This window comes from Mesoplodon bidens (assembly GCF_964165515.1).
Source record: "Mesoplodon bidens genome assembly, chromosome: 10".
NCBI lineage: Eukaryota > Metazoa > Chordata > Mammalia > Artiodactyla > Ziphiidae > Mesoplodon > Mesoplodon bidens.
Window position 1 is genome coordinate 95,718,984 of NC_138172.1, and position 27,841 is coordinate 95,746,824.

General features: G+C 48.9%; 2 protein-coding genes across 5 annotated transcripts in view; one reads left to right on the forward strand and one right to left on the reverse strand.

Annotated features, from left to right (window-relative positions):
- Window positions 1-60: 60 nt before the first annotated feature.
- On the forward strand, window positions 61-27,474 carry LOC308623580 (uncharacterized protein). 2 transcript variants are annotated; one of them, XM_081246178.1, is made up of 9 exons: window positions 61-313; window positions 580-670; window positions 6,935-8,783; window positions 9,083-9,227; window positions 18,932-19,099; window positions 24,020-24,415; window positions 25,441-25,547; window positions 26,249-26,431; window positions 27,343-27,474. In XM_081246178.1, the coding sequence occupies exons 4-6, from the start codon at window positions 9,172-9,174 to the stop codon at window positions 24,153-24,155; spliced, it is 360 nt and encodes a 119-aa protein (XP_081102304.1). In that variant the 5' UTR covers window positions 61-313; window positions 580-670; window positions 6,935-8,783; window positions 9,083-9,171; the 3' UTR covers window positions 24,156-24,415; window positions 25,441-25,547; window positions 26,249-26,431; window positions 27,343-27,474. The 2 variants fall into 2 exon arrangements, with proteins under 2 accessions (XP_081102304.1, XP_081102303.1); XM_081246177.1 differs by lacking the exon at window positions 9,083-9,227 and having other exon boundaries at window positions 6,935-7,056.
- PHACTR1 (phosphatase and actin regulator 1) overlaps window positions 20,546-27,841 on the reverse strand; it is a gene marked incomplete at its 3' end in the record, with an annotated part of 250,961 nt that continues 243,665 nt past the window's right edge. For 2 of the 3 annotated variants that reach the window (XM_081246168.1, XM_081246166.1), the window contains 3 exons: window positions 27,684-27,824; window positions 23,980-24,056; window positions 20,546-23,133 (listed from right to left, as the gene is read on the reverse strand). In XM_081246168.1, coding sequence (XP_081102294.1) covers window positions 23,118-23,133; window positions 23,980-24,056; window positions 27,684-27,824 — 234 coding nt within the window. Of the gene's footprint in view, window positions 23,134-23,979; window positions 24,057-27,410; window positions 27,825-27,841 lie in introns of those variants that run through there. The other variant, XM_081246167.1, reaches the window with a different exon arrangement.

Genomic DNA, 27,841 nt, shown 5'->3' on the forward strand with positions numbered 1-27,841 from the left:
TGAAATATTACTGAACAAAATGTGTCTAAATTTACCTGCTAAGAGAGGACTTGTTGATATTTTGCTGGACTCATGCTTTTTCTTGATGGGCCATTAAACGTTGAGTGAGCATCTGGGGAGGACTCTGCCACCCCGAATAGGAACGGGTGAAAGGGCAGGTTAATAGCTAATGCCCACCCCCCGACCCCGGCCGTGTCATCCCCTGATGGTAACTGTTGGTTGGACAGTTGCAGGCTTTGAGCTGGGCGAGTGAGACGGGGCCCTTTGTTTGAAAGGGATTCATGCAGCTGTCAGACCTGCAGGAGCCCCATTGGTGAGTTGGATTCTCCACGCCCCCATCCCCCTGCCCAAAAAAGAGGAGACATGGAATTATGGAGCTGTCACTCAGAGTTCAGTCCCTGCCTAATGTGTAAAATAGCTGTAGAGAGAGTTCAGAGCACACGGAGTTGCTGCAGCCAGCTGGCCCATGTGTAAAGTAACATATCCAAGAGTATTTAATTTTTTTAAATCAAAAATACACTCATAAGAAAACTTCTTAAAGCAAACTGTGCTTACAGTTAATACTTTACATTTATCCAGTGATCGCCTGTGCCCCGAAGAACTTTGAATCCAGTGGGGGATGTGAGCAAAAGCGCGAGAAGGAGTTCCTGCTGCACTTGTCCGCTACCTAGTGAGTGAACGTGGGGTTTATGTTAAATTCACAGAAGCCATAAGCGCTTGACTTCTATCTAATTTACAAGCCACATACTGTTACAAACCATAAAAGTTTGCACAACTTTTTGGTAAAGATTATAAGGTCAAGTGATGTTAGTGAGTCCCAACTCCAGAAAGAAAAGAATGAAGCAGTCTCTGAGCAGGAGGGTGGTCCCGAGGTCAGCGATCCTGCTGGCTCCCACCTCGGCACTGGGAGAAGCAGGGGCAAGCCTCATAGAGCAGGGGGGAGGTGGGGGGAGAGGGAGGGAGTGCACCTGGCGGGGAGGGGGCTGAAGTGACTGGAGTAACGCTTAAAATTCTGGTGAGGGTCCAGATGAGCCGAAACGGAAGACTGTTGCCCTACTGCTGCGGGGTAGAAAATTAAATATTCTGCAAGTACAGTATATTCTGTCAAGCCCTGTTTGGCAGAACCTTGCTTGCTATAGGGTGTGGGTCTTGGGTCTTGTTTTGTTTTGTCCATCTGATTGTCATGCGTTTTCCTTATCGGAAAGGGCTCCATCTGGGCGGAATTTAAGGCCCACTGTAGGGACACAGAGTAGGTGAGGATCCAATTCCATTTCAATATCAGAATTTTATTTTACTGAGAGTGCAGTATTTTGAAGATGTTTCTGCTCACTGCCTGCTGTGAGAAGCACAGCTCCTGATGGAAATAGCCCCATGTTCCCTTTATTCGAGACATTTTGTCTGGATTCTGTAGAAACCCAGGGTTTCGGTTGTGGCCAAAACTATGGTGGCTAATATGTGGGGTTCTCCCCCTGCCTTGGAAAACTGGGATTTAACGTTACTAAGTTGAGTTTCTAGTTCTTCCTTCTTACAGTGTCGCCTTAAACATAGATGAGAGAGGCTCTAGATCTGAGGGCAGGGAAGGTTGGGGTGGGGGTGTGTGGCTTTTGCCTGATGACAAATCACACTGACAGATTGTACCTACGCAGGCTTGTGTGTGCGTGTCTGAGGCCACTTCAGGAAATGAGGTCAGGGTTCATTAGAATGAAGTGCTTTTTTTGGTTGTTGTTGTTAATGGAAAGTTTGCCTGAACACTGTGGGCAGCCCTCAAATCCCGTGATGTGTGGAAGGAGCTCTAAAGGCCTCCACCCTCTTGTTCTGGGTGTGAGACAAGCCAGCCTTGAATTGCTGAAGCATCACCCTGGGCCCTGTCATGGGGTCATCAGCTCCCCACTGTGACCGGGGGTTTAGTTTTCCTCCCTGAAAGTGCAGCATGTGGGGTGAAGTCTGTGAGGATGGGGAGGGTAAAAACAGGGCATGTGTGCCCAGGACTAGGTCCGAAGACCAATCTCCTGCCGTAAGTGACAGCCTCTGAGAGCAGCGCTGTGAGATTCGAGCAGGAGGGAGGCAGCGTCCTTCAGCCCGAGGCAGCCTCTGGGAGGGGTTAGGGGTGTGGATGGCTGGCGGGGCCTCTGGCTCTGCCTTCTGCATCCTCCAGTGGTCCCAGAGGAGAAGCAGCTTTTGTCTTCAGCTGGGTGTTCTGGGTTTGGAAGGCCTAGAGGCCGCTTTTCTTTGCCTTGACAGGTGAAAAGGTGTCTTTGTAGCAGGAGTTGGGGACCTTTTCCTGTGGTGGATGGAACAAAGAGATGTTTCTCCTTTAGAATCTGTGCCAAGTGAAACTGCTCGTGGCTCCTGGCAGGAAGCCAGATTGAAGAGGCCGGGGAGGGGTGGGTGGAGGAAGGGGGCGATGTGAACAGAGTGGGGAGGAGCTTTCCCGGAGGCCGGCAGGGCAGGGTGGGGTGCCGGCCCCTCACTGCTTTCCTCACCAGTCACTCCCTTTCCTTTTTGGTCTGCCAGCCTTGCCTTATGGAGGTTAAAAAGTGAGTGAGCAGTTCCTTGCTAGGTGAGGTGACAATTCCTCACTCGGGGCTGGTCTCGCTGTAGGGCCACCACCCGGAGGGGGGTTGGAGAACATGATCAGAGGACAAGGAAAAAACCCTCCAAGAAGCTTGTCCCGACCGAGCAGAACTCCCAGCAGAATAGCACAGCAGGCGATCAGGGTTCAGACCTCAAAATCACACCTAAAGCGTAGGGATTACTTTGTCGTTTACCGGGAACTCATACAGAGGTGCTCGGGCCGGCTGGAGCTCACGCTAACCTCTGACCCTCCTGTTTGGTCTTTTTCCTCGTCTTCCGTCACCCTTCTTTTCCTAGAGTTTTACCAAGTGGCAACCGGGTACTTGTTGGAAATGTTGGCATCTCTTCCCTGCCCCCCCACCCCGCCCTCTGGGCTTAATGCCATGAAGGCTTGTGAGGGTGGCAGTGAGGAGAGCTCTGGATGATTCGCTTCTATCAGAAGGCTGTGTCCACGCCCCGGCGGGCCTGCATCCCCACCTCCTCTCTCTCCCCTTTCCATTCTGTGTTGTTCACTTGTTCTCTTCTTCATTCTCATTCAATCATGAACTAGATTTGAACACACGCCCGTTCATGGCCCAGGTACTGAGTTTAACTGCTAAGTTGTATTTGCCCTGTTGGAGCTTGTAATCATGCAGGGAAGACAGATATTAAACAAGTATGTATTTTGTTTTCTCAGTCTTTAAGAGGACCTCTCACTCCTGACCTGCCACACAAGGGTGGAGGTGACCTGGGCTTGCCCAGAAGCTCTGGGGGAAAGTTAGAGTTACTCTGAAATGCATGGGTCTTTGTCCCCTTCTCTTATTCATGGAAGAGTGACAAAGAGCCTTGGGAGGGGTGGGCGCTGGGGAGGGTCTGAGCCTCTGCGATGACTCGTTAGGCCTGTGACCCAAGATCACTCAGTCTGCGGCTCAGTTTCCTCATCACCTTCAGGAAGGTACTAGAATTGCTTACTCCTCAGCTTGCTGTGAGCATCCGGTGAGCTTAATGTGAAAGCACTTCAAGAAGTACAGGGCTTCCCTGGTGGCGCAGAGGTTAAGAGTCCGCCTGCTGGTGCAGGGGACACGGGTTCGTGCCCCGGTCCGGGAGGACCCCACGTGCCGCGGAGCGGCTGGGCCCGTGAACCATGGCTGCTGAGCCTGCGCGTCCGGAGCCTGTGCTCCGCAACGGGAGAGGCCACAACAGTGAGAGGCCCGCGTACTGCAAAAAAAAAAAAAAAAAAGGAAGTACAGAGCTCTGAGGAATGTTGAACATTTTGAATAGCGAGTTTTGCAAGCCTGTGGCCAGGCTCTGCCTGTTTGAATCTGCCCTGTGCTTCAAGGCCTATCTGAAACTTCCCCTTGTGAATTTCCAAGCCGCACGTGCCTTCTCCTCCTTCTGAGCTTCTGTAATGTTTCATGCATAATGGTTTCAGGAGTCTTTGGTTTGGTGGTCTCGAACTTTAAACTCCACGTGCTTTCCCTCTAAAAAGCAGGCTTCTTGCGTCCAGGCTGTGTCTTGGTCCCTTTTGCACACTTCTGCTTTACCTAGTGTAGTTCCTCATATGTGTTTTCTCCCTGAAACCGTGCTGTCCCCCACCCGTCTTTGGGCACGCTGGTATCATCTTGGTCAGGAACACTGTCTCCCCACTGCAGGGCTGCATCCTCCTATTTCTATGATTCAGCTCAAGCATCCCCTCCTCCAGGAAGCCCTCCCGACTCTCTGCCCCTTGGCTTCTGCCCTAGGCTTGTTTCCTTCCATGGTACTGTGTCTTTTTTACCACATTTAATACATTGGTTTAGAATGACCTGTTTATATCGAACACTAGCCTGTGAGCCCCTCGAGGGTATAGATCATGTCTTATTCTTTTCTTTTCCCTCGGTGTCAAGGACATCTCAGCCTGCCTGGGCTCTCCCTGAGTATTAGGTGAATACATGAATGCCTGACTCCTCTGGTGACAAGTAACAGAATTGTTCTGGACCTGGCTTGCTCAAGGAGACTTGATCACGGGATACAGGGGGTGAGGTTCAGAACCCACCGGGGGTAGGGCTGGAATCTGGGACAGGACTAAAGAGACTCTGGCCCCCTTTATCTTTTTTTTTTTTTTTCCTTTGCGTTACGCGGGCCTCTCACTGTTGTGGCCTCTCCCGTTGTGGAGCACAGGCTCCGGATGCGCAGGCTCAGCGGCCATGGCTCACGGGCCCAGCCACTCCGCAGCATGTGGAATCTTCCCAGACCAGGGCATGAACCCGTGTCCCCTGCATTGGCAGGCGGACTCTCAACCACTGTGCCACCAGGGAAGCCCAGGCCCCCTTTATCTTTGACCTGCTCTGTGTGTCTGCTAGTTCTCTCTCTGCTGTCCGGGTTGCTCTGGTGGAAGATGCCTTACCCTGAGGTCCTAAGATTACCTGGTACAGGTCCAGCCTCTGGAGACAGTCTCTTGGCCCCGTTCCCTAAATCCATGGGGAAGGGCCTGTGGTCCATCTTGGGTCTGGTGCTGCCTGTGGATCGATCATCCATCCCCATGGAGACAGACTCATGGCCACCAGGAGCCTCCCTGTGTCCATGGCAGTGCAGGGCTGGTGAGCAAGGGACACTGTACAGGGGCCACTGTGAATGGGGAGACACTATCAAAAGCTCCCACTCCATTTGACAAATCTGTTGACTGGATATGCCCTGCAGAGGTGCCAGGAGGGAGGGGTACCAGGCGCCTTCCACCATGAACTACATCTGAGTGGTCTTCCTTCACTGCTTATTTCTGGTTTCTGCCAGCCAGTCTGAGGGTGGTATGGCCAACCCTTTCAGATGAGGTGGGCAGAGTGGGAATACCCCACTGGCAGCTTTGGCAAGCAGTGTGTCTGGCATGGCCAGGTGTTTCCTTGGGAACGTTTCCGATCAAGTCTAATTCTGGAAGTTTACGGGAAGTGGGTTTTGCCTGGCTCCTTCCCCTGCACCCGAGTCCAGTGAGAAGGCTGGGGGTGGGGCCAGGGGGGCGGCTGGCAGCAGCGGTGTTTATTTGCCTCTGATTGCTTGGAAAGATGTATGCGTCCCCTGGGGGTGTCTAACATCTGGGTCTGTAGACTGAGTTGGGCTCTGGCCAGACCTGGTGGCAGTTGGGTGAATCTGGATAAAGTCAGGGTCGGCAGCTGCTAAGGCTGACGGACTTCAAGATCAGAAGGGAGGCACACCTGGACTTGAGCATCCTCTGGAGGAAAGCGTGCCAGTCACCTGGTCGACACTCCCCTCCCCGATACTCAGATGAGAAAAGCGAGGTTCTGGGTGGTGACGGGGGTTATACCAGGTCACCACTGGTAGCTGAGAAGCCTTTAGAATGCAGGCATCCTGGCTCCCATCCCTGTCTAGAGCATGCTTCACCACACCAGGCTTCTCCCTCATCCTGAAACGCTGCCCTTATCTGTCCTCTGAGCCTTAACACCCCTGAGGAGCTTGCTGGCTGGGTACCTTGGCACAGCGTCCTCCTGTGTAACGTGATAGTGGTGGTGGCCACCTTACAGGATTGTTAGGAGTGTTAAATGCAGCAGGACACACAGTACCCTCGTGTCAGTGCCTGGCACATGGTAAGCACTCAGTAAACATTAGGTGTTACTGAGTCACAAGCGATAACAGGTAAAATGTGTGCTCTCTTCAAAGAGGTGACACTGTGACTTACAGTCTCACTAAACATCTTAGGATGCTTCCTGAGAAGTGTTCTAGATCAGAGGCCCGTTGCAGGTTCTTTGTCTTTCATTTGTAAAGTTTACATACATGGCAATGCCCTAGGGACCCTGTTAAACTTCGGATTCTGATTTAGTAGCTCGGGGGTGGGGCCTGGGGTTCTGCATTTCTAACATGCTCCCTGATGATGTTGGTCCTTGGGGACCAGAGTGGGAATAGCAAGGAGGTAGGGACTGTAGATTTCACATTGTACCTCGTCAGGGCTTTAACCCGGATTGCTAAAGAAAGAAAGAAGCTACAGAGAATGCTACCTGCCTGTGCCATTTTCTCATTTTTAAATTAGTCTGGCTTCATTTCTAGGTGATGTTGGGGATATTGCTAAAAGTTTATATTCAGGATTTGATGGAGTACCTTGTAATCTCAGTAGTGAGACACAGATGTCCTATGAGTTATTTGCTCTCCTCGCTGGGTCACTGGAGGTGGTTTCACTCTCACCTTATCACAAGTCAGCTCGTTACTGAGGGTAGCTCTGTGGCAGCCGACCACCCATATCTATCCTCCCCTTCCTTACTAACCAAACCTCAATTTTATTTGAGGCAGGAGTGTGTTAACAAAACTTTATTTCCCAGTCTTGATGCAGAGGAATGGACAATGAGATAGAAGCAAAGTCATTAGGTAGGGCTTACAGAAAAGGTTTTTTTATTCACAGAGGATTTACTCCACGGTCAGGTAACCTTTCCTCTTACTTCCTGCCTGGAACACATACAGAATGACTGGAACTCCAGCAGCCATCTTGGGACATGAGGCAACCTCAAGGATGGAAGTCACATGGTAAGGATGGTGGGGCAAAAAAGCAGAGCTGTGGCACATTGATGGTACCACAAGCCCTTCCCTACTTAACTCCAGACTTCCTTTACATTAAAACAAACAAACAAACAATCCAGTTGTTTCAGCCAGTATTTGACAGGTTTCCTATTATGCGAAGGATGCTAAACCCGGTGGTAACTGACCCCACCAGAGCAGGTGCAGTTTAGCAGGGCAGACACGGGTTTAAATCTGTGTCTAAAACTGTCATCCTTCTGAGCACCCTTTGTGGGGATCCCCTAGCCATGTAGAGGCAGGGGAACTGGATTGAGGGTCCGAAGCCCAGGGTGCTCAGCTCAGCTTTGCCATTTCCTAGTGGTTTGATCCTGTTCCTTTAACCGCAGTCCCCACCCCCGTAAAATGGGGGTGACGGGTGACAGAGTCCAACATAGTGCGAGGTGGAGAACTCACTCTGCCGGTGTTGGGTGAGGGGTGGGTCTCAGGATGATGGGGAGGATGCAAAGACCTAACTGGCCGCAGTGGCCGATGCTGATGTGAGCAGCGAGGGGCCGTGCAGGGTGCAGCTCGGGTACAGGCCCTGACGCACCTTTCAGTGCTTGCATCAGAGGTGGCCACCTTGGTGCCCCGAGGGCCCCAGAGCGCTGCGGCCTCTGCTGGAACCGAAAGGGCTTGGACTAAGTGCCGCGTCCGCGTGAATGAGAGGCTGGTTTTGTTCAGAGAAACTGGGGCGGCACAAGTAGCCTCCAGCCGGCCCTTGGGAAGCCCGCCTCAGGCCTTCGTCCGCCAGCTCCGGAGCTTTAAGCCGAGGCCTGCGAGGTGGCCGGCAGCATCTCGGCTCCCGCATTGCTTTGCTGCTGAAACCCGCAGGGCTGTGCCCCAGCTCCTTACTTTGGAGCAGCCGGATGGGCTGGGGGGCCAGCAGTGAGTGTGCGTTCTCTCCTGCTGCCTGGAGCCTGCAGTGAGATGTCTTCAACCACAGCACAGCTGTCCACACCTCCTTCATCCAAACCAGAGCACCTTTTTGCCGTCACTTGCTCTCAACCGTCTTCCAGACCCGAAGCCATCTCTCTCCATCTTCCTCTCTTGCCCACCCCAATTCCTTACGTCGGGCACCTGCACTGTTTCCACTCACGGTGCCAGCCGGTCCCTGGAGGGCAAAAACCATGTCCTTATGATGAACTGAAACTATCAAGAGGCATCTTATCTCCCTGCACACGGAGAATGGAAAGCAGAGGCCGGAATAGGACTGCTGGCAGTTGGGGAGGGGACCGCTCACAGCTGGGCCATGTGGGGCTCCATCTTTCTGACCAGCCGCTAGATGGTCTGAAAATGCCTGCATTTCCATACTGCGGCCTCTTCCTAGATTTTTTGATATGATTGAAACAAGGTCCGTCTGAGTGGACATGGTCCACATGGGTCAGTTTCCTTGCTCAGGGACGACAGAGGCAACCAGCACAGGTATGTACTTTCAATCCCCTGCCCACCTTTTTAAAAAAATGGTTGTAACTAAAGTTTTTAATGGGAAAGGGCTATGTGCACGTGGGAATAAAAGGCAACCAGGACAGGAGGGTGTGTGATGCGCGGCCACTGTTCCTCCACCCCAGCCCCAGTCCCTTCCTCAGAAGCAGCTTCTGTCAGCTTAGACGTGAGCGGGGTATTGTGCACACTTTCTAGGACGAAAGAAGGGACCGCACACGGGTGTGCCCTGCCCGCTCCAGGGCCGTCGTAACCAGGTCAGTGGGAGAGAACTGAGGAAAACCCAAGACAGTTAAACTGCGACCAGGGGCTTTTCTTGTGTTGCCCCGGCTGGGAGGGTTTGGAGCAGGGGCTGAGCCTGGTGGGGGGGCGACAGGAAGCATTTTCATGCTGGCTTGGAACAGTGTCCCTGCGACCCAGATGTCAAGGCAGCACATAGTGTGAACAAGGCCAGCCCCCTGGGGAGCGGGGGCCAAGGCCTTTACCCTAATTCTTTGGTGGGGGGAGTTTGAGATAATAAGCCCAACTCATGTGTAAAATATCTTTATTTGTGTAGCTGAAGACACGGGCTTGCCGCCTCCTGGGTGGAGACTCTGAAACCACAGGCCTCATAAGGATGTAGCCTCACGTGGGACCTCCCCCGCCATGAGACCCGCCCTGGACAAGGTGTCAGTGACAACCATCCTGCTCCAGGCTGGCTGGTAATTAAGGAACAGATGGAATGTTGTGTCCTCTCTTCCATCATTTTGTGTCGTGTGTGTGTGCGCGTGCGCTCGCGCTCAAAGAAATAAAAAACCAGCAATGATCTCACCATGTAGGAAACACTGAATCTCTGCAATCACAAGATGCAAAGTCTCAATCTGTTATGGAGGAGAAAAGAAATGGGTGTGTGGAAGTCCAGCTCAGAGTAGCATGCCTCTTAGCTGGTTGTCACAGCCTGGGAGAAGAGTCAGTTAAATTCTGCTTTTGTGGTTTACTCTTCCTTCCTCTGCAAACGGATTCATGAGTTCACGTAACACCCCTTCGCGTTAAACCTCATGAGTGGGTGATCATGGCTTCCTATCATGAAATGAGGGCATTTTTTGATTAATGGCACATAAGAAGAACTTTTTTTTAAAACCAAAAACAGCACTTAGGAAAGGGCCTGGCTGCCCACCCACGACGGATTGGCAGATGTGTTCTTCCTCTGTGGACCCAGCGGCATGCTGCTCTCTTCCTGCCTCTGCCACGGTGCTAGGTGGACCCACGCCGTGCAAGAGCCTCGTTTGACATCATTTCCCTCGCAGGAAGTCATAAGTACTGGCTGACAGGCTGGTGGTGGGAGGTCCCCGCTGGCGGGCACACAGGCAGGCAGTGCACAGGGGCGGGGAGGAAGAGCTAGGTTAAGGAAACAGCGTCTCCCTACCTGGAGGCTGGGAGGCAGGTGGGTATCTTTCTTGATCTGTGGTTCTCGGTGTCAGAAGGTGATGGTATCACCTAAGACAGGGAACTGGGATGATTGGACGGAAGCTGAGAAAGTGTGAACTCAGCAAAATGGAGGCGAAGCAATGCATGCGTTGGCCTAGCAGGGAGGTTAAGAGCAATGCTTTAGAGCTGAACACACTAGGTTGGGAAGCTGTGAGGCATTGTAAGGATTAGATAAAATTGTGCATGAAAATGGTGCAGCGTGGTGTCAGGGACGCAGTGAGTGTTTAATATTTGGGAGCTGCAGCTGGTGGTGGCAACAGGAATCAAGTGCCCAGACAGCTGCAGTTGGAAACTGGGGTGCCACAGTCAGGTACCACAGGGGACACCTAGTCGTTCATACCGTGGCTTTTTTTTTTTTTTTTTGGTATGTATGAGTGTTCTGGCTCCTCAGTAGCGTTCTGAGGTCATCAAAGTGAAGCCTCTCGGACTCTCTTCAGGGAAGCTTAAGCCCACGAAGCCCCTAGTTAGCACTGGCTGTCCCTGAGGGGGACAGCAGCATGGTCACATGGCCAGCCCCCTCTCAGGGCTCCCGGGCCACACACACCATGGGGGTCTGCTCCGGGACCCCTAGGCAGGAGAACCGGCCACACTGGTTCCGAGGATGGTGGACTGGAGATCAGGATGTTATTGGTCGGATAGTGGGGCCCGCTGCAGGTGTCAAGCAGGAGAGGGGTGCGCGGAAGCTTGTGTTTGGCCAGAGGACTGGCAGCAGGATTGGACTGGCTAAAGCTGCAGGTATGGAGAACCATGAGTGTGACCATGCAGGCAGATGAGGACCTTAATTAGAGCAGTGGAGTAGCTTCTAGAACTAACAGGCAAGTGTTCACGATCAGCTGGAAGCGGAAAGGAGGAGGTGACTTCTAGGTAATGCCATTCACTGACAAAGGAAATAAGAGGAGAATGGGACTGGGGCAGAGGGGTGGGGCTTGAACACAGGAAAACGGTAGTCTGGGACACACAGAGTTTGAGGTGCTTGTGAAACGTGTGTGTCAAGCAGAAGAGCTAACATTTATTTTAAAATTTTTTTACGGAATATCAGTTTTTATTGGATTATATAAGATGAAAAAAATTAAAGACTAAGAGTAAGAAACTTCACATAAGAAAGGTAATTGAAAAAGTAGAATATAAGTGTAAGCACATATGAAATTAACATTTTGTGAAAAATACAAACGATAAAACTTGGTAGGTAACTCAGATATGAAAATCCAATGGGGGAACTACGGAGAATTGTTTCTTGGTTAGGTTCGCTTAGTGTTGCAAATTTTACATTATTTTGTAAGGAAGTCATAAACCATAGTTGCTAAACATAAGATAGCAAAGCTTGAAGTTTAAAATCTAAAGACACTGTTTTCTTTTTGTAGTCAAGAGAATCATGTTTTTGATTAATTAATTAACTTTTGGTACCTCTTAATCCCCTCCCCATATCTTGCCCCTCCTCCCTTCCCTCTCCCCACTGGTAACTACTAGTTCTCTATATCTGAGTCTCTTTCTGTTTTGTTATATTCATTTGTTTTCTTTTTCTTTAAGTTTAGATTCTGCGTATAAGTCATAACAGCATTTGACTTTCTCTGTCTTATTTCATATTACCCTCCATATCCATCCATGTTGTTACAAATGGCAACATTTCATTCTTTTTTATGGCTGAGTAGTAGTCCATTGTATATATATATATATATATACTATATCATCTTTATCCATTCATCTATTGATGGATACTTAGGTTGCTTCCATATCTTTGCTATTGTTAATAATGCTGCTATAAACATTGATTGGGGTGCATGTATCTTTTCAAATTAGTGTTTTCGTTTTCTTCATATATACACCCAGGAGTGGAACTGCTGGATCATATGGTATTCTGTTGTTAGTTTTTTGAAGAACCTCCATACTGTTTTCCACAATGGCTACACCAATTTTCATTCCTACCAACAGTGTTCTAGGGTTCCCTTTCCTCTACATGCTTGCCAACTTTTGTTGTGATCTTTTTGATGATAGTTATTCTGACACGTTTGAGGTGATATCTCATTGTGTTTTTGACTTGCAGTACTCTGAGGATTAGCGATACTGAGCATCTTTTCATGTGCCTGTTGGCCATCTGTATGTCTTATTTAGAAAAATGTCTATTCAGGTCTTCTGCCTACTTTTAATCAGGTTGTTTTATTGATATTGAGCTGTATGAGCTGTTTATATATTTTGGATATGAACCCCTTACTGGTCATATCATTTGCAAATATTTTCTCCCATTCCTTCCTTAGGTTGCCTTTTGTTTGGTCAGTAGTTTCCTTTGTTGTGCAAAGGCTTTTAAGTTTAATTAGGTCTCATTTGTTTATTTTTGCTTTTGTTTCCTTTGCCTTAGGAGACAGATCCAAAAGATACTGCTACAGTTTATGTTAAAGAGTGTCCTGCCTGTGTTTTCTTCTAGGGGTTTTATGGTCTCTGGTTTTACATTTAGGTTTTTAACCCATTTTGAGTTTATTTTTGTATATAGTGTGAGAAAATGTTCTCATTTCATTCTTTTACATGTAGCTGTTCTATTTTCCCAGCAACACTTACTGAAGAGACTGTCTTTCCCCCACTGTACATTCTTACCTCCTTTGTTGTAGATTGACCATCAGTGCTTGGGTTTATTTCTGGACTCTCTGTTCTGTGTCTGTTTTTTGTGCCAGTACCATACTGTTTTGCTTACTGTAGCTTATCTTTTTTGTTGTTGTTAACATCTTTATTGGACTATAATTGCTTTACAGTGGTGTGTTAGTTTCTGCTTTATAACAAAATGAATCAGCTATACATATACATATATCCCCATATCTCTTCCCTCTTGCGTCTCCCTCCCTCCCACCCGTCTAGGTGGTCACAAAGCACTGGGCTGATCTCCCTGTGCTGTGTGGCTGCTTCCCACTAGCTATCGACTTTACATTTGGTAGTGTATATATATGTCCATGCCACTCTCTCACTTTGTCCCTGTAGTATATCTTGAAATCAGGGAGTGTGATACCTCCAGCTCTGTTCTTCTTTCTCAAGATTTCTTTGGCTATTCAGGGTCTTTCATGTTTCCATTCAAATTTTAGATTTTTTCTGGTTCTGTGAAAAATGTCCTTGGTATTTTGATAGGATTTGCATTTGATCTGTAGATTGCCTTGGGTATTTTGATTATTTTAACAACATTCTTCCAATCCATGAAGTGATATATCTTTCTATCTGTTTGGGTTGTCTTCAGTTTCTTTCATCAGTGCTTTATAGTTCTCCAAGTACAGGTTTTTTACCTCCTTAGGTTGGTTTATTACTAGGTATTTTATTCTTTTTGATGCAGTGATAAATGGGATTGTTTTCTTAATTTCTCTTTGATAGTTTGTTGTTAGTGTATAGAAATTCAGCAGATTTCTGTATATTAATCTTGTATCCTGCAGCTTTGCCAAGTTCATTGATGAACTGTAGTTATTTTTTGGTGGCATCTTTAGGATTTTCTAAGTAATAGTATCATGTCATCTGTAAACATGACAGTTTTACTACTTCCTTCCCAATCTGGATTCCTTTTATTTATTTTTGTCTGATTGCTGTGGCTAGGACTTCCAATACTATGTTGAATAAAAGTAGTGAGAGTGGGCATCCTTGATCTTAGAGGAAATGCTTTCAGCTTTTCACTGTTGAGTATGATGTTACCTGTGGGTTTGTCATATATGGCCTTTATTAAGTTGAGATATGTTCCCTCTATACCCACTTTGAGGGTTTTTAATCATAAATGAATGTTGAATTTTATGCATCTATTGAGATGATCATGTGATTTTTATTCAATTTGTTAACGTGTATCATTGATTTTCAGATGTTGAGCCATGCTTGCATCTCTGGGATAACTCCCACTTGATCATGATGTATGATCCTTTTAATGCAATACTGAATTCAGTTTGCTAATACTTTGTTGAGGATTTTTTGCATCTGTGTTCATCAGTGATACTGGCCTGTAATTTTCTTTTTTGCTTGTGATATCTTTTCTGGCTTTGGAATCATCAGGGCGATGCTGGCCTAACAGAATGAGTTCAGAAGCATTCCTTCCTCTGCAATTTTTTGGTATAGTTTGAGAAGGACAGGTGTTAACTCTTCTCTAAGTGTTTGTGAAGCCATCTGGTCCTGGACTTCTGTTTATTGGGAGTGTTTTATTTCTTAATTTCATTTCTGGTAATTGGTCTGTTCATATTTTTTATTTTTTGTTCATTCTTAGAGTGTACATTTCTAGGAATTTGTCCATTGCTTCTAGATTGTTCACTTTATTGGTGTATAGTTGTTCATAGTAATCTCTTATCATTTGTATTTCTGTTGTATAGGTTGTAACTTCTCCTTTTTCATTTCTGGTTTTATTGACTTGGGCCCTCTTTTTCTTGATGAGTTTGGCTAAAGGTTTATCAATTTTATCTTTTCAAAGAATCGGCTCTTAGGTTCATTGATCTATTGTTTTTTAGTCTCTATTTCATTTATTTCTGCTCTGATCTTTGATGTTTTTCATTCTACTAACTTTGTGTTTAGTTTGTTCTTTTTCTGGTTCCTTTATGTGTAAGGCTAGGTTGTTTGAGATTTTTGTTTCCTGAGGTAGACCTGTATCACTATAAACATCCTTTTTATAACTGCTTTTGCTGCATCCCATAGATTTTTGGATTGCTGTGTTACATTTTGATTTGTCTCTGGGTATTTTTTGGTTTTTTTTCTTCAGTGATCCACTGTTAGTTGAGTAGAATATTGTTTTAGACTCCATGTGTTTGTGTTTATTTGCAGTTGTTTTCTTGATTTCTAATCTCATAGCATTGTGGTCAGAAAAGATGCTTGACATGAATTTCATTTTTCTTAAATTTACTGAAACTTGTTTTGTGGCCTAGCATGTCACTATGTAAACTGGTGCAGTACTTTGTCTGATATAAGGATTGCTTACCTGGCTTTCTTTTCATTTCCATTTGCATGGAATGTCTCTTCCCATCCCTTCACTTTCAGTCTGTGTGTCTTTAGATTTGAAGTCAGTCTCTTGTAGGCAGCATATATACAGGTATTGTTTTTGTATCCATTCAAACACTCTGTCTTTTGATTGGAGCATTTAATCCATTTACAGTTAAAAGTAATTATTGATAGGTATGTACTTATTGCCGTTCTCTTAATTGTTTTGGGGCTGTTCTTGTAGTTCTTTTTTGTTTCTTCTTCTCTTCCCTTGTGATTTGATGACTATCTTTAGTGTTATGTTTGGATTCCTGTCTCGTGTGTATCTATTATAGATTTTTGGTTTCTGGTTACCATGTGGTTTTTATATAGCAATCTATATATATATGTAATTACATTGCTGATCTCTTAATTTCAAATACATTTTAACAACCCTGCATTTTTACTCCCCTCCTCCCACACTTACTATTTTTTGGCATCATATTTTACAACTTTTTGTATCCCCCTAACTACTTATCACAGATATACAGATGATTTTACTACTTTTGCCTTTTAACCTTCCTACTAGCTTTACATGTGGTTGATTCACTACCTTTACTGTGCTGCCTTTACCAATCAGCTTTTACCGTTCATAATTTTCATGTTTCTAGTTGTGGCTTTTTCTTTTTCGCTTAGAGAAGTCCCTTAACGTTTCTCGTAAAGTTGGTTTGGTGGTGCTGAACTCTTCTTATCTTTTGCTTGTCGGTGTAACGTTTGGTCTCTACATCACATCTGAATGAAAGCCTTGCTGGGTAGACTGCTCTTCATTATAGGTTTTTCCCTTTCATCATTTTAAATATGTCCTGCCACTCCCTTCTGGCATGCAGAGCTTCTGCTGAAAAGTCAGCTGATAGCCTTATGGGAGTTCCCTTGTACATAACTTGTTTCATTTTCCTTCTTTTAGTATTCTCTTTATCTTTAATTTTTACCATTTTAATCACAATGTGTCTTGGTATGATCCTCTTTGGTTTGGTCCTGTGCTTCTTGAAGGTGGATGTCTGTTTCCTTTCTCAAGTTAAGCAAGTTTTTAGCTACTATGTCTTCAGGTATGTTCTCTGCCCCTCCCTCTCTCTGTCTCTCTGTCTCTCTCTCTGTCTCTCTCTCTCTCCTCCTTCTGGGAGTCCTGTAATGCAAATGTTAGTATGCTTGCTGTTGTCCCAGAGGTCTCTTAAACCGTCCTCATCTCTTTTTATTGTTTCTTTCTGTTCCACCTCGGTGATTTCCACTATTGTCTTGTGGGTCACTAATTTGTTCCTCTGTATCATTTAATCTGCTGTTGATCCCTTCTACTGTATTTTTAGTTTCAGTTATTGTATTCATCTGTTTGGCTCTTCTCTGTATTTTCTAACTCTTTGCTCAAAACCTCTAACTTCTGTATTCATCCGTTCTTCTCCCGAGCTGTTTGATCATCCTTGTGATCATCATCTTTAACCTTTATTGGGTAGACAGTCCGTCTCCATTTCACTTACTTCTTCTGTGGTTTTATCTTGTTCCTTCACTTGTAACACATTCCTTTGTTGCCTCGTTTTGCCTCATCTGCTGTTTTTATTTTTATGTGTCTGGTAGGTTGGTTCTGTTTTCCGACCCTGAAGAGTGGCCTTTTGCAGGAGACGTCCTATGCCTCCCGGCAGTGCACTCGCTTCTGGTCACCAGAGCTGTATGCTGTAGGGGTGCCCCCATGGGGGCTGCCTGGTTCTTCTGTTGTGGTCAGCTGACTGCTGCTGGCAGTCTAGTAGGTATGGCTGGCCCCTGGTCCAGTTCGTTGCCAGGCTGCTGGTTGGTAGGGCTGGGTCCTGAGACAGTTGGCTGTGGAATCTGAGTGTCCTGGGGCTAGGGCTGTCCCACTGGTGGGCAAAGCTGCGTTTTGGGGGTGGGGGACCAGGGTTCCCAGATCTAGTGTCGACCTGCTGGTGGGCAGGACCGTGCTCCAGGGTGTCCTGGGGCTGGAGCTTGCCCACTGGTGTGTGGGGCTGGTCCTGGGGTTAGTGTTGGCAGTCTGGTGGGCAAAGCTGGATCCTGGTGTCCGGCTGCAGGGATTGGGGGTCCCGGAGCTGGTGCTGGCCCACTGGTGGGTGGGTCCCAGGGCTAGTGTTGGCACACTGGTGTATGGGGTCAGGTCTTGGGCCCTCTGGACAGGGCTGTGTCCCTGGGCAGCTGTGGGCTCAGGGGGTCTTAAGGCAGCAGCCCTGCTGGTGGGTGGGTCTGTATCCCTACCCTGTTAGTTGCATGGCCTGAGGTGTCCCAGTACTATTCCTGACAGGCTGACTGGCAGAGCAGCTAAGAAACTGGTGCTAAGAGACTAGACAGGATTCCAAAATGGTGCTTGCCAGCCCCGATGTGCTCCTGGTAGACAAGCTCCCCAAAATGGCTGCTACAGTGTCTGTGACCCCAGTGTGAGTTCCAGTTGCCTCCTGCCTTTCTGGAAGGCTCTCCAAGATCAGCAGGTGGGTCTGACTCAGGCTGCTTTCAAATTACTGCTTCTTCCCTGGGTGCTGGCGTGTGAGATTCTGTGAGCACCCTTTACGGTTGCAGTCTATTTCCCACAGCCCTCTGGCTCTCCTCGAAGTCAGCGTGCTGGCCTTCAAAGCCAAACGTTCTGGGGGCTTGTCTTCCTGCTGCAGGACTCCCAGGGTGGGAGGCCTGATGTAGGGCTTGGACCCCTCACTTCTCGGGGAGAACCTCTGCCATTATAAGTATCCTTCCTCCTGTGGGCTGCCCACTCTGGGGTGTGGGTCTTGGCTAAACCTGCCCCTCCTAACCGTCTTGTTGTGGTTCTTTCTTTATATCTTTAGTGGTAGAAGATCTTTTCTGCTAGATTCCAGTCTCTCTCATCAGCAGTGGCTCTGTAAACAGTTGTAATTTTGTTCTGCCCATGAGAGGAGGTGAGCTCAGGGTCTTCTGGCTCTGCCATTTGGCCAGGTCCTCAAGAGCTAACATGTAGTAAGGCCTAACTCTGTCAGACACTGTGCTGAGCACCTTACACATACTTAATCCTGCCAGGCTTATAAATAGGTGCCATTATTCCCATTTTACAGATGAGGAAGCTGAGGCACAGTGAGATTAAGTAACTTGTCCAAAGTTGCACAGCTAGTAAGGGGTGGAAGAGCCAGAATTTGACTCCAGGGCGTCGATTTGACCCACACTGCTGCTTTGTGACATTTGGACACCTGGGTCAGGAGCTCAGGGTGGATGTGAGTGGTAGCTGTAGACATGGAGTCATCTGAGGCCAGGACAGCACTTAGGCCCCATGGAGCCAGCCAGGAAACATTCCCAGCATCAAACTCATCCTTTGCATTAATAATCAGGGTAAGTGCCCACATCTGAGGTGCCCTTGAACTTGGGGCACTGTAGGGGACAGTGGGCTGTTTCTTAAGCATCACTGCTCAAGCCTACAAGCCCTTCCAGGATGCTTTGCCCAGAGGAAGGGGGAGGCGGGACGGCATAATCTGGTTGACAGCAGCTTTAGGACAAGCCCCCACGAAGACACGTGAGACAGTGCAGGTCCCAGTGCCAAGCAGCCCTCCAGGAGGCCGGCCCAAGGCAGGGAGGGGTGGCAGGCGTGGCATCCAAGCTGTTCTCCGAGAGCCTTCCCCAGCAGGACTTACCCAAAGCTTACTCTTTCCTAAAGACTAAGTTTAGTGTTTTAAAAATTCAGATAAACCCAAATCTTAGAAAGCTGATGTCCTGAAGGACACTACAGGACACCTAGTTCAGTGTCCTCACTTTCCAGAGGAGGACACTGATGCCCAGAGAAATTAAGTGACTTGGCCAAAATTGTCCAGTTAGATGTCGTGGCAGGGCCACCACTTCGTCATACGATGATTCAAGGGTGGACACACCAGGTCCTCTACCTATTGAGAATGTGTAGCCATGACCTTCTTTACTTTGTAAAGAGCTTTCTCTTAGGATGATGGCCAGTTTCCTTCCGTCTTGCAGGCCAGAGCCTGTTGGAGCTGTTCTTATTCTAGTCCTTTCACTCCCCTAGGCGGCTGCAGTCAAGTTCTGACTTGTTAAGGTCAGAGGATTCTGGAGTGAGGAGACGGCAGAATGATGGAGAAGCTCTTAGCCTGCAACCTGCAATCCTTTCTGTAAACCGCTTGCTGCCGCTCTTCTGCTGTGGCCCCGCCAGCTTGGCGTCCCTCTTCCTGCACAGGTGAGAGCTTGCGCAGACTGCGATGCAGTCACACTGACCCCCAATAGGGCTTTGCCGCCGCTGCTCAGCAAAGAAAAAGAGCAGTGCACCCCGCCTGTTATAAAAAGTGGTCACCCCGATCTGCTGAGGCTGGCGATTCCCAGGCACAGGGAAGGCAGCTCGCATTGGATTGATCTCCCACGCCCTTGCTGCTCAGAAGTGTGATTCCTGGACCAGGGCCATCAGCATGGCCCGGGAGCTAGTTGGAAATGCAGAATCCCAGGCCCACCTAGACCTCTAAGTCAGCATCTGCACTTTGAAAGGACGCCCAGGTGCTTCCTGGCAGTGGCGCAGGGGAACGGTGCTGTGCCAGGTCCTCTTTCCCAGAGCCACCTTCCTAGGTTACCAGACCAAGGGCATGTTATCCACAATCCCACCACCTCAAACGCAGCCAGCAAGCACTGCAGCCCTGCCTGCTTCCCCTAAAACCTTCAAAAAGACGAGGGGACCCAAAGGTTGAGCGGAGAAGGTCTTTGTCCTGTAAAGCAAATTCTCAGGTTGCTCAAGAAAGGGGGCAGATGCCAGTACTCAAAGAGCAAAGCTGCCTGGGGCTTTCCCTCGGGGCAGTAATTTATATTCATCGTTCCCAGGTTACTAAGGGACAGAAAGTTGGTAAATACATTCAGATATTCTTTAAACGATGTTTGGAAGAAAAAAACTTTTGTGCGCTAGGACTCATCTAGAAAGTTATTTGTGTCCAACGGTCCTTCCTTCACCGATAATACCAGATAACAAGAGCTGGTTCTGTGTCCTCATAACTCTTGCTATTTTGCCGATGCACTGACCTCCCCCGACCCCTACCCCAGCCAAACCAAGAATTTTCAGTGGTTCCTGCTGGTGGTCGATAAAACAACACAGGAGTCAAGGAAATGATTTGTTTTTAAGACTTTTTTTTTTTTTGGTTTGTTTTAAAGAAACTGCATACATCATTAGAGACAAACAATAATTTAAATACCATGCAGTTTCTGTATGTACAAAACCTAGGCCATAGAGATCCAGTTTAATTTGTGTTCTATTCACACTGTCTTCCTCATACAGCCGTTGGCTGTTAAAGCAGAACACAGGAAGAGTGCTCTGATACAAAGACAAACTATGTACAGACACCCGGGAAGCAACTGGAAAAAAAGCAACCGGTTTGGGGATCAACAGACAAATGGGAAGAAAAAGTTGTTTAAGGTGACCTTCGCCCACTGGCTGTGCACAGGGAGAGCCTGAAATTCCATTCACCGAAGCACACACCATGATTTTCATTCGGCAAATATAAATACACGTTCATAAGCAGGAGAAAAATAAGCTCGGAGGTTTTCATCACATCAACCATCACGTCGTTTGGTTTCTCTAATCTGACATAAAGGCGAAAGTTTTACAGAGCTTTGAAGGCCTTTGAGGAGGAAAATATCAGCAATTTCGAAACAGTAAGTAGGCTGATGGCCGTCTCTTCTGTCATGGATGGGGTGGGGACTTTGGGGCAATGTTGATTTCGAGAGGGAAACATTTTGAGAAATCTCACGTTTTCCTTCTGATGCTAATGCAAATGAAAAAAGGCTCAAACTGCAGCTTTTCCAGAAAAGGGATGCATTGTAAACCAGCCAGCCCATCTTTTCTTTCCCCCTTAATATGAAGTCGTCATCTTGGAAAGAAAGAAACACATTTTTCAATTGTAACAATGTGGCAAAAAGGAAATTTGGATAGATTTCTATAAAGACCTCAAGATTTCAAGGAAGGAAAGACAGCAGGGGGCTCATCCTATGACCTACGGAAGCTGCTGAGCTGCTTACAGCGGGCTTGGAAGAGCCCAGCTCACGGGTGGTGACACGGGAGGGGCACCCTTCCACTTGCAGGGAGTTACTTCGGGAAAAGGCTGCCCTGCAGGAGGAGAAGTGGAAACTGCGTTCAGTTTCTTCCACACACAAAGTGGCTGCAACAATAGGGCACTTTGGGCGGGAACCGGGGACCGCTGGCTAGCTGCGGGGAACTCGATTTAGGCATCGTGTTCCCGGGGAATCTGAAAGGCCCAGAACCAAGGCCAGCAGAGAAGCCACTGGCCTCTGCGAGGCGTCCAGGCAGCGGAGTGAGGGCCCTTAGGACTCGCTCCTGGGCCAGGGGCAGGCTGACTGTCGCTCCAGGCCACAGGAAGCCCAGACTCAGCTCCTGGCCCGGCGGGCACCTCAGCCTGGAAGACGCGCCCGCCGCGGAGGAGTTACACAGAAGAGCCCCACGTCCCTCAGTGTGCCACCTGCACCTTCAAAGGTCAGTAAGCCTTGCGGGAAGAGGCTGTTTACAGCCACGCTACAGCCCTGGCCACATCCTCCCTGAATCAGTCACGCCACCCATGGGCTGGGCGCCAGGCGCTGCGAGGAAAGCGTGCGCCAGCTTGGCACCAGCCAGCGGGCACTGCCTGGAATGCTGCCCCGAGCTCCCGGCCAAGTGCATGGCGACGCCGGCCACAGGGGCCGTGAGCGCCAGCGGGGAAGGAACTGGCCTTACCCGTGGCTGTGGAGCCCAAGAGTAAATTGATCCCACGCGTTTAGGGGTGGGGACCAGTTAACTCTTTTTTTGTGAAGCCCAAGCTTGGCATCTTTCTAAAGCCTGGGCCTGTGTGGCGGGGAGCAAGCCATCACTGGGAGAGCTGGTGGGAACTACAGGACCACGGCAGGACGCCAGGCAGAGCTGCACGGCTGAGGGCCCTACAGGCTCCATCAGGAAGGAAACCGGAAGCAGCTCAAGTGGCCGCCTTCAGAGAGCAGTCAGGGTTTGGAGAGGCCCCTCCTCCACTGCACATCCTACCCTCACCTACCCTGTCACCGCTGCTTTCCTGTGGTCCCGAGAGAGGAGGATGGGCAGAGATACATCTCCAGTCACCCTCACCAGCATCAAGAGGGAGAGAAAGGATCCCCCCTGGAGAAGCCGGCGTGGAAGGTCCAGCACCGCAGGTGTGGCTGGTGTCTGCCCAATGCTGGGGCTTCTGCACAGACTCTTCAGTGCAAAGCAAGCCTGGAAGGCCCTCAGGTGGTTCTGGAGGACCAGTCCACCAGCAGCTGGAAATTCAGCCTTTTCGGGAATGGTTTGTGGCCTGCATGCATCGGTCCTCGACTCGAAGGCCATTAACTGCCAAGCCACCCGGTCACCAGCCCTGGGGCACGCAGAGAAAATGAAGAACATCGGCCAAGCAGTTTGTCACCCCAGCCTTTATGCCCTCAAAAGGGGTCTTATGCTCACACGCATGATACCACCACGCCGCCCATGGCTGTTGGTATGCGTAAGATCACCCGTGACACCGGGCTTTGCTAATGACGACTTTCCCCTTCTAAACCAGAGCTTCCTGGAAGGCAGCCCGGCTCAGCCTGAGGGGACAGGACAGGCGCTCGTGCCAGCCTTCCAGGCCTGGGGCACACACTGTCGACCACAGGCTCCCCCAGCAAAGGGCTCTCCCTTCAGTTCACGGCCTGGGTGACAGCTGAAGAGAGAGGACAGTGCTCCCTCAGCAGCCGCCTCCTCAGGGCCCCCCAAACCAGGTGGCACACCTGGAGCCAGTGTATTTGGCCAAGTCTAGAAGGCCAGCCGGATCGCCCACTTTGCACAGTCAGCCCAGGCCAGATCCACTGCCTCGGCTTTCTTTGGACTCTGCCTCCAAAGTGTCTGTCGCCTAAGGCTCGCCGGAGCCTGAACAAACATGGTACCTGCCAGCCTGGCCGGAGAGGCCCGGGGTTTCTCCTAGTGCTGGAAAGTCTCCGGTGCTCTCGGCCCTGCCCGGGGCAGGGCACAGTCCCTTATCAGCGGTGGCACCAGCACCTCTGACCACGGAGCCGTAACCATCGCAATCCTGCTTGTGTTTCCTCTTCCTTTTCTTCTTCTTCTTTTAAAAAAAGGTAGTTCAGAAGATTTACATCATAATGGGGAAGTGAATAAATACCAGCACTTATGGTTCTTATAAACTTATGTTTTGAAGACAGCATAGCACTCAAGAGGAATTCGACTGTTAAGGTCGGTGAAACCTAGGAAAACAAATAATTCAATCAAGACCCAGCGGCTGCGAAAGGTGTCGGATTTGACAGTCTGAGACCTCCATCCTAGAATTCCTCGTTTCTGACAGCCACAGGGAGGCTTAAACCTCCAACCAAAGGCAAATAAATCTCCACAGTACCCCTCAAGAGCTTTAGACCCACTGAGTTCACCTTTGGTTTTGGAGAGGTTTAGTCTGGAGCTCCCGGGGGCCCTCAGCCCATGCAAGGACTCAGCAGCAAGGTGGGGACCCCCCCAGCCTTGCGTCTCCGAGTCAGGCACTGTTTCTCCAGATGTTCACCAAAGGAGAGGGTCAGAAGAACTCAGTCAATGGCTCTGTCGCTGACTAGCCCTGTGACCTTGTATAAGCCCCTCCTCTCTCTGCTTCAGTTTCCCCAGGGAGCATCACACACGACTGTCTGGGAGAATGACATGGAATCATAGGCATGATCCTGCTTCCGAAGTCCCATGTGGATTTGGTACTTTCTCCTAGTTTGGTCTCGGCTGACTGGCTGTAAATTGGCAATTGATCTTTTCTCCTCAGCTTACGTTCTCATAAATACCCACCATGTTGGTGGTCTGGCATTTAGCAGATCTTCAGTTTGAATGAGTTAAAAACTAGGCTTTGAGAAGGCTGTGTTCAGCCTGGGCCTTTCATGCTCCTTCCCTTACTTTCAGAAACCACAGTGGAACCTGTGGATCCCCACATAGATCTTTCTTTTATCTTCTCCCCTCACTGCACCCACCACACCACTTGTCCTCCAGGAGCAGCTAGGACAGTTCAGTTTGCGGGTAAATGTTATAATTTGAGGGGGAAAAAAACCCCACTTGATACTAACCTTGTTAAATGTCTACTCAATTCGTGAACTTCCATTTCAGTGCTTTTAAATTCGTTGAGCTCCTTCCGAATGGCAGCCTGCAAGGAAGAGAAGCCCATGAGAGTGCAGAGGATGGAAAGCAGCTCACCTTCTATTCCTGTGTCTTCTTTCTTCGACAAAGCCATACACGTGCATAAAGCGGATTCTTCCACTGGGAGAAACAAAATCACCTGAGATCTCCTCCGAAGAGTCCCGTCCCCCTAAGTCTAAGTTGCGAGCAATCTGATTTGGGATCCTGCCCAGAGCTCTTCCACCTGGGCAGCGAGAGGGCCCTTCCGCCTGGCCCACACTCCTGGGGCCTGAGTGCACACTACAAGGCCAGCCTCTCATCTTTCTTTGGTGAATCTAAGCTCATCAGAGGCACAGCGATGCCTCAGGATGGATACTTCTAGAGGAGGTATGTGAAATTCCCCAACCAAATGAAGGGGTGACGGCCGCTTCCCTTTGACTCATGAAGCCTTGGCTGCTTTACAAGTCTGTTGACTCTGAGGTGATATATTTCACCGTGGAATGTATGGAATGTGTTTTGAATAACCTCAAACATGCATGAGATAAACCTGAATGACCTCGTCCTTACCGTCACAGATGTGGCCACCGTCTGTGGCCACCGAGAAGGGGGAAGGAGGGCTGGAGCAAAAGAATGTCCAGGGTTGGAGAAAACCTCACTTCTCCCTCAGGGCTGAAAAGTTACGTGGGCCCTTTCCCATAGCTCTTTCTAAGGCTGATACGTGCTTTGATGGGAAGATATCAGGGCACGGAGAGTCTGAGGATGGAAAAGTCTTTTTTTTCTGTTCATCCAAAAAACTTTGATTGTGTGCAGTTGTACTGTGCTAGGTGTATTATGCAAAGAGGAATCAGAAAAGTTGTCACTGTTGGAGAGTTAACAGTCTAACAGAAGACGTAAGTGCATAAATAATAACAATTTATAAAATGACAGGCATCTCTAGAAAGGAACAGATAAAACAATTTCTACTTCAAGTTGGTCCATTTTTGGAGAGCCAGTTAAGATGCTACCCCTCAGTCAGACTGCTTGTATAAGTAAGATTAAGGGCAAGGCAGAAAGCGATTTAATACTTTTTGTTTTTGTGTATGTGAGAATTTTTATGATTATAAAAGTAATGCATGAGAAAATGCGCAAGGGACTTGAACAGACATCCACAAAAGGCCAGTCAACATATGCAAAGGGGCTTGAGCTCATTAGAAAACAGGGAAGTGCAACTAACCATCCTGAGAAACCACTACACACCCACCCAAAAGGGCTAAGATGATACCACGTGTTCACCGAAATGGGCAACAATGAGAACTCTCATAAGCTGCTGGTGAGTGTGTAAATTCATACAACCACTCTGGGACACTCTGTGGCATTACTACTAAAGCAACTAACCCTCTCCACACTGCAGGACACAAATATTCTACTTCTAGGTTCAACCCCAGCAGAAATGTGCACTCGTGAATGAAAAGACATGGAAAAAGAATGTTCATAGCAGCATTATTCACCACAGCAGCGCTGTCCAGCAACAGTAAAGCAGGTAGATGCATTTTGGAAGATTCATAACTCTAAATGCTAGGCTGTTTCCCTTTACAGTCCTCTTTGTGCATATTTTATATTAAAGATACACACTCTGTGCCCTTCCATTAAAAATGTAATAACACAAGCGTTTCTTCCTAAGGTAAAAAGTTATTTGTAAACATTTTAATGGTCACATGATAGTTGACCGTATTCTTGTTACTGTGATCATTAACATGCACTGTGTGCCAGGCGCTGTGTTCAGTACTTTGTATTCTCTATCCAGCCTCATCCCGGAGCGCTGTGCTCCAGTACAATCATTGTTTCACGTCATCACCTAGGGCTGAAGTCCAGGCAATCTGCTTCTGCTCAAAGCCCCAGCCTCTGAGGCTGCCGGTCCGCCAGTCCTCAAAGCGTTCTTTTATCTCCTTACCAAATCATTAGCAACGAGGGCCACCACCTCAGGCCCACTGGCCTAGCCAATTCCGTCTACCAGAGCAATGCTAATACTTGGGACAAAGTGGACATGGTACCACACTTGCTGCTGGTGTGCTGCTGCTTCCTCCAGTTTATCTATTCCTTTCTGGAAATTTCAACCTTATCATCTCACTCTTACTCTCACAATTCTGCCTCAAAAATGTGACTGAAGACAGGAGATTAAGAGCCCTGACAATGTACTTCCATAATCTTCCTATTCTTTTTTTCCTTCCCACCATCCCCCAGGCAGGAAGGAGCTGACTTGACGTTCCCTCTTCTTGGCTGGAGCCCTTCTTCCTTAAGCCAGTAAAACCACATGGTCTAAGAGAGACGAATGGGAATCTCTTCTGTGCCATGGAAGGAACGCTATGGTCTGAGTCCTCCAGACTTAGCCCTTGATATGGGACCAGAAGACAATACCAGCAATTGGTAAATATCCCGAACAAAACAATACATCGCTCTACTCTTCAAAAATTTATCTCTGTCTTACAATTACTATTTTTAGTGTAGAGTGAGTGCCTGTCTCACATCTCTCCTGACCTGTATTTATGTTTTCGTTTTTAAAAATATTTTTATACAGCAGGTTCTTAGTAGTCATCAGTTTTATACACATCAGTGTAAACATGTCAATCCCAGTCGCCCAATTCATCCCACCACCACCTCCTGGAAAAGCCTTTACATAGGATCAGAATGGCTCCTCCCAAGGGAGGAAGGCACTTGGTTGAAGTGCCTGGCCGGGGGGGGGTGGTGGGACGTGTGGGCACTGCTTCCCAGCAGCCCCGGAGGAACTGGATAGGCTCCCTCACAGCTGCTCAGGATTCTAGCTGGTACCTTCCCTTGACGTTTGCCAGTTCCCTCAGCCTTGGTCAGCAAGCACGCTGCAGTGAGTGTGGACAACAGAGCGAGGTCACATCTCTGTGACACAACTGCCCGGAGCAGGACGGAAGGGCCTGTCTCCTGCCCGAGGTGAGGGGTGCCGGTACTTGGGGCTGCTCACCATGGATTCCTATAGAGGGGAGAGGTGAGGTTTCCACTCATCAGGACCTGGGGGCTGGCCCGCCCCGGGTGGGGGTCGGGGGACGGTTTCTGGGACGTGCCTCTGGCCGCGTCAGTTCCCTCCCCCTCCCCCCCTCCCGAGTGCAGCGGCTTCCCTGGGCTCAGGCTCCAGCCAGAGGCCAGGCTCTGGGTGACCTCCTGCATGGCCTGTGAGGAAGCCACCTGCCCCGGGAAGGGATGGGGCAAAGGCAGGACTCTAGGAGAAGCTTCCCAGTGTACCTGAGTCCCCTTATTGTCACTTGCACACTGCACAGCGTTGTCTTACACTTTTTTTTTTTTTAAAGGCCCTTACCCTCCAGTTCCTCACGGTGCCTGGATAAGAATCACAAAGGATCCCCAAGCAGAGGTCCCCTTAGATACGTGTATGGATGAAAGGCGTCTGTCTTGTGCCTTCTCCGGAGCAGGGGAGAACCAGCCCGGCGCCCTCTCCCCACGCTGTCTGGAGCCCTTGGGGGGAAAGGTGCCAGGAGCAGCGCCGCAGCCTGCCCGGCAGCCACTCAACCTCCACTACCGACCTGGGCACCCCGGCTCTGCGCCCGGGCTCCACACGGTCTCCTGGCGGCAAGCTGGAGACCCAGCACTGGGCTGGCCGTGAGGCCCCGGCCCCCCTTCCCGTCCCGCTTACTTTGTCGGCAGCGGTGAGGCGGGTCCAGGGCTTGTCGGCCCTGCGGTCGTAGTCCTGAGCATCGGCCACCTCCACATAATCGCTGAAGCGGATGAGGATCTTCCGTTCCCTCAGCTCTTCCACTGTGGGCCTCTGGCTGAGCTGCGGGAGGGAGAGAT